This window comes from Glycine max, chromosome 17 (genome assembly GCF_000004515.6).
Source record: "Glycine max cultivar Williams 82 chromosome 17, Glycine_max_v4.0, whole genome shotgun sequence".
Taxonomy (NCBI): Eukaryota; Viridiplantae; Streptophyta; class Magnoliopsida; order Fabales; family Fabaceae; genus Glycine; species Glycine max.
The window spans coordinates 37095231-37101947 of record NC_038253.2 but is presented as its reverse complement, the minus strand read 5'-3'; the positions used below and the strand labels follow the sequence as shown (position 1 = coordinate 37101947).

The 6717-nt window shown below is 39.4% G+C and overlaps 1 protein-coding gene across 1 annotated transcript; it reads left to right on the top strand.

Annotated features, from left to right (window-relative positions):
• The first annotated feature begins 4464 nt into the window (after positions 1-4464).
• Positions 4465-4854, top strand: LOC106796706 (uncharacterized). Its single transcript, XM_014769625.1, has one exon. The coding sequence runs from the start codon at positions 4465-4467 to the stop codon at positions 4852-4854; it is 390 nt and encodes a 129-aa protein (XP_014625111.1).
• Positions 4855-6717: the final 1863 nt, after the last annotated feature.

The following is a 6717-nucleotide window of genomic DNA, read 5'->3' as shown; positions in this document are numbered from 1 at the left end:
TACAATATTAGTACCAAATTCCTCGGTGACGATATGGTCATTCTCACTGGCCTGTCGGAGGACAAAGCTCAACAGATTATCAATTCAGAGATCGATGGCGACAGCTCTCTTTTCTACTCCCTCGAGAAATGACGATCGGGTTGCAGGCCAAACAATCGGGTCGTTTGGCTACAACTATGGGGATTTTCGATTGAAGTGTGGGATGTTGACCACATGAAGCAGGTTGTCTCCATTATTGGAGATGTTATTGAAACTGACGAAGATACCGACGACCGTCACCGGTTGGATCGTGCTCGACTACTGGTTCGGACACCTCTCCCGCCGGCGATCATGAAGGAGGTCATTGTTCGTACTGGGGACGCCGACTATAGGGTGTGGTTGGTGGAGGAGGTCGGAGACGACGGAGCTGTGAGGAGAACGAGAACTCCTTTGTCCGAAGAGTGGACGGAAGAGATAACGTCGGTGGAGGAGGACGACGACGATGATGACACAACCTTCTCCTACTCGGCGGAGCTGTCATCGACCAAGAACCAGCTTCGTTCGAGCCATCAGTCTCACGCTATACCCAGTGGTTACTGCTGCCAAACACCCAACCACTCTAGTCCGCTGGATAATACCCCTTCTGCTGATGAATACATAGACAAGTCAGGAGACAGAGGGGAGCATACTCAGGGTTCTATTTCGGCAAAGGTTGACCCTGTGGTATGTTTCACAGAGAAGGCTCAGGGAAATGCTTTAACAGATATGATAACCTTGGACCCTGCAAAAGCTGGGTCTCGACAGCCTGTTGAAGACCAGATTGGAAATTTTTTGAATTGTGAAGATTTAGCAGAAAAGGAGCAAAACATTTACGGGGTAAACACGAGACTTGTAACGGATAGGGGATCACAACCAGGCATGCCTTCTTTACAGTTCCAAAAGGCTATTGGGCCAAGCTCTATTTCGGGCCCAATAATGAAGATGGAGGGGTGTAAAAAGGAAAACCACCCAACTTCGGCTCAGACATCAAAAGGGAGCTCTGATTTGTTCTCTAAAGTCTATGTTAGACAAAGACATGGCCCATCTAAAGCTGCCCCTCTTGAGCCTGTAGTAGAAGAAGATATCTCGCTAAGGGAGGACAAGGGTCTGGGTGGTTTAAATGATTCCTCTTGTAAAGGCCCAAACAACAGGACTCTAGAGGCTTTTGAGGGGTTCAAGAATACAGAAGAAAACTCTCTTGAAGACTTGGAAGAGGCTATGCAGCAATGACTTCTTGCGAAATCTATAGGCCTTCAACATGAATCAGATCATCATGATTGTATTCACAGCTTTACAACCATGGAGTCTCGGGACAGGAAATAAGCTTTGAAGTTAGGGAATAAGAATATTCAGGGATGAATATTCTGTCCTACAACATTAGAGGGCTGGGTAGAGGTCTCAAATGGGCTTCTATCAGGAATTTGGTGGGGAAGTTTAATATTGATCTTCTGTGTCTTCAAGAAACCAAAAAGGAATTTTTGGATAAAGCTTCGTGTCAATTTTTGTGGGGGCAATCTGACTTGGCTTGGGAATGGCAGCCTGCTGTGAATGCTGCTGGGGGTCTGCTCTGTGTCTGGGATAATAATAAATTCCAGGTTGATTTTCGGTTTTCTGATAAAGACTACATTATGCTGGGTGGGGTTTGGCTGCCTCAAATGCAAAGGGTGGTAGTCATTAATATCTATGCCCCTTGTGATATTGCTGGGAAAAGACAGTTATGGCAGAATCTCAGCACTAGAAAATCTTAGTCTCAAGACACTTGTTGGTGTCTGGTTGGGGACTTCAAATGTATTAGACACCCTCTAGAAAGAATGGGGACTAACAGTAGCAACTCAGACTCTCAAATCATAGCTGATTTCAATGAGTGGCTTGCTGATATGGAGGTGGAGGACATTCCTTGCTTGGGTAAGCCTTTTACTTGGATGAGGCCTAATGGAACCTGCAAAAGTAAGCTTGATAGAGTGTTGGTTTCAGATGGATGGCTTGATTTATGGCTCGATAGCTCTCAACTCAACCTTGAGAGAAATTACTCTGATCACTGCCCTATTATCCTTAAATCTAAGACCACTGACTGGGGCCCTAAGCCTTTTAAGGTCTTTGATGGTTGGTTAAAGATCAAGGATTACCAGCAGGTGGTGAAGGACTGCTGGTTTGCTTATCAGCCCATGGGGTGGGGGGATTCGTTTTAAAAAAGCAAGCTTAAGACCCTTAAACACAGGCTGAAAATATGGAGTAAGGATAACTCAACAAATCTATGTACTCAAATAAAGCACCTTCAACAGAATATGAATGAGTTGGAAAACTCTATGTCATCTCAGCCTTCGGAGCAACAAGTCAAGCAGCTGAAGAAAGTTCAATCTCAGCTTTGGGAAAAGGCTAATCTTCATGAATCTATCATGAGACAGAAATCTAGAAGTAGATAGGTTAAAGAGGGGGACAACAACAGTTTATATTTCCACAAACTAATCAATTACAGTAGGAGGAGAAATGCTATAAGGGGTTTGCTGATTGATGGTTCTTGGGTTGAAGACCCTCTCTTGGTTAAGGCTGAGGTTTTACAGCACTTTCAAAATAGATTCCATGAACCTCAACTTCATAGACCTACTCTGGATGGGGTATCTTTCAGTGTCTCATCTTCTTCTCAAAGAGATATCATGGTTGAACCTTTTAAAGAATAGGAGACCACTTGTGCTGTGTGGAGCTGTGGTAATGATAAAAGTCCAGGGCCTGATGGGTTTAATTTCAGGTTTATTAAGCATTTATGGCAGGAGTTTAAACATGATTTCCTTAGGTTTATTGATGAATTCTTTGTTAATGCTTCCTTCCCCAAAGGCAGCAATTCCTCCTTTATTGCTCTCATTCCTAAAGTGAAGGAACCCCAAGTTATCAATGACTTCAGACCAATATCCCTCATAGGCTGTATTTATAAAATTATTGCCAAATTGTTGGCTAATAGGCTGAGAAAGGTCATGCCTTATCTTATAGATGAAAGGCAGGCAACTTTTATAAAAGGCAGACAATTGCTTCATGGAGTTTTGGTGGCTAATGAGGTGATTGAGGAGGCTCGAAGATCCAAGAAGTCTTGCATGGTATTTAAAGTGGACTTTGAGAAGGCTTATGATTCTATTTCTTGGCATTTTGTCATATATATGCTGAGGAGAATGGGGTTCCATGAGAGATGGATTAGGTGGATAAGGGCTTGTCTCACCTCAGCTTCCATATCTATTCTTGTTAATGGTAGCCCAACTTCTGAATTCAAGCCTCAAAGAGGGTTGAGACAAGGGGACCCTTTGGCACCCCTTCTCTTTGATCTAGTGGCTGAAGGCTTGATAGGTCTGATGAGGGAAGCAGTATCTAAAAACTGCTTTAGAAGTTTCTTGGTGGGGAATAACAAGGTTCCTGTGGATGTTCTCCAGTATGCTGATGATACTATGTTTTTTGGAGAAGCTTCCATGGAGAATGTCAGAGCTGTGAAGGTCATTCTCAGAAGCTTTGAGATGGTTTCTGGTTTGAGGATTAATTTTGCAAAGAGCCAGTTTGGTGCTATAGGCCAACTTGAGGAATGGTGCATCTCTGTTGCTGCCTACCTCAATTGTGCTCTGCTTCAGCTCCCTTTCTGCTACTTAGGAATTCCAATTGGTGTCAATCCAAGAAGAAGGGTGGTCTGGGATTCGATTATAAGGAAGTTTGAGGCTTAGTTGAGCAAATGGAACCAGAGAAATATCTCTATGGCTGGTAGAACCACCCTTATCAATGTTGTCTTAACAACATTACCTCTGTTTTATCTGTCTTTTTTCAGGGCCCCCTCAGCTGTCATTAATAGGATTTCTGCCATCTAAAGGCAATTCCTTTGGGGTGGTAATCGAGAAGGGAGGAAGATTGCTTGGATATCTTGAAGTCATTGTTGTACTCCTAGAGATATGGGAGGTTTGGGGGTCAAAGACATTAACATCCTCAATTAGGCTCTTTTATTCAAATGGAAATGGATGTTGTTCCATCAACCATACCACCTTTGGAACAGGATTCTGGTTTCTAAATACAAAGGATGGAGGGGTTTGGGTCAGGGGCCTCAAAAGCAGTACTTTTCTACTTGGTGGGCTGACTTAAGGGCCATTACTCAACACCAGAGCATGAATGCTACTTCTAACCAAACTTGTTGGAAGGTGGGTAGAGGTGACCAGTTCCTCTTTTGGGAAGATCCTTGGGGTGATGAGGGAATTCCCCTCAAAGATCAATTCTGTGAATTATTCAGAATCTCTTCCCAAAGAGATCTCAGGGTGGCAGATGTGGGATCTTGGTCTGATAATGGGTGGGTTTGGAACATGTCTTGGAGAAGACATCTCTTTGATAATGAGCTGCAACCAGCTTCCAAATTCATTGACCAAATCCATGCAATTAGGTTAAACATCAACTTGAAGGACACCTGAGTTTGGAGAGCTGAAGCTAATGGGATCCAAATCTACTTACCAAGTCATTAAATCTGGGCAGGGTGATGAAGGTCAGCATTTGGGGTTCCAGCAACTTTGGGAGATTAAAATCCCTCCTAGAGCCTTATCTTTTGCCCGGAGATTGTTATGGGATAGACTCCCTACTAAGGATAACTTAGTTAAAAGACAAATTCAGGTTGAAAATGACCTTTGCCCTTTCTGCCATAGCCAACCTGAATCTGCATCCCACCTGTTTTTCACTTGTGCTAAAATTATGCCTTTGTGGTGGGAATTCTTATTCTGGGTAAAGGAAGACAGGGTTATCCACTGCAGGCCAATGGATAATTTCCTTCAGCATTATTCTTCAGCAGGATCAAAGGCTTCTAACAGAAGATGGAAAATGTGGTGACTAGAAGTTACAAATTCAATTTGGAAGCCCAAGAATGATATGATATTCCATAATCAATCCTTTGATATCACTAAGCTGGCAGATAACACTCTATTCCTTTTGTGGACTTGGTTGAGGGGTTGAGAAAGGGACTTCAAGGTTCCTTTCCATTGTTGGTCTTCAGCAATGTCTATAGTATTTAGTTAATGTTTTCCTGTTCGGTAGGGTGGTGGCTTGTTGTAGGGTGTTTTATGTTCCTGTTCTTACAGGATCCTATTCTTTGTATCATGTAGTACCTCTGGTACTTTACCTACTTTAATATAAATTATCTTTGCTTTCCAAAAAAAAGAGATCAGGTTTGGGTAGGGAGAGAACTGTAAAATGGACAGTTTTGACTGAGAATCATTGACAATGATTAAGGAAAATGACGATGAAAAAATCCTAAAGAAACCTGATTCCGCAAAAGTTATGCAAGAAATTAATGAAGGTAGACGAATAATATTGATGAGTAAGAACTAGATACCAGATTCTTAGGTGGACTTGTATAGGACAAAACACATGCACACTATGTACAATAGCAACAAAAAACTTAAGGAAGAAGGGAGAACGCACCGACAAATATTATGTTACATTCATCTGTCATTGCAATTCGTTCGATCCAAAGCAAAACAACCGAAAAATAAAGGCAAAACCAAATAGTAATATTGATTTATCCCTTTGGTTAAAAGATGAAGATTTTGCAACCAAATCGGAAATCACAAATCAAAATGGAATCGAGAAAACCTGAAACTGAAACGCGTTCGATCAGACAAAGGGTGGACTCTCTTTCAGAAACCGAAATGGGATCGAGAATGGGGGTTCTATCATTCCTTTCCTCTTTTCTTTTCTTTTCTTTTCTTCCACTACTGCAGCAAGCACCATTCTCCCATTCTCTCTCCTTTGCCGTCGACAAGGAAGATGAAGAGGGCCACAGACAAGGAAGACGAAGACGCCAATAATGACGTTCTTGTCACTTAAGGGTTGATCTTGTAAAAGATTTGGAGTACAGTGCGTTGAGTTGCAAAAGATACTCATGATTGTGGATGTTTATGGTTGAGGGTTTTGGATTTTTGAATTTTTAGTATTTTAAGTTTAGGATTTAGGAATTGGGGTGTTCGGATTTTGGATTTATGGTTTAGTATTTATTATAGCAAAAATGTATATGATGATTTTTTTAGTATTCAAATTTCACTCTGTGAAGGGTAGATCATGATATCTACTGCATTATCTTTGTTATCAATCAATATTTTCTATTAAACATCTCAATTTACAATTCAAAACATTGAATAAGAAAAATATAAATCCAAATAATAAAAAAAAATAACATCACACATCTTTCAAATGTTTATATATCTTAATACTTATAAGAATAAAAAATATGAAATGCCAAATTATAAAAATTAAATATAAATTAAAAAATATAAAAACTTTCACAAAAAAAAACATTGATGATGAAAAATCTAAGTTATTTATGAAAAAATAGCATAACATTTTTTTAAAAAAAAACATTGAATTTTAAAAAATAGTAAATAATTTATAAATTAATCTCACATTTATTATTATTATTATTATTATTATTATTATTATTATTATTATTAATAAAACAGTTGTCACCAATTAAAATGATTACTTACAACATAATGAATTGAAAACATAATTATTGATTAAGGTAATGTAATTGGATGTATTCTTATTTTAATATTTAAATGGATTGATTGATTTGATAAAAATTTAGTTTAATGGAATAATAAATAAATTATAACATTTATTATTTTATTATTTTGAATTTGAACTAATTTTAATTAACTAATTAAAATACATCAATGACATTTAATTAATGTTGAA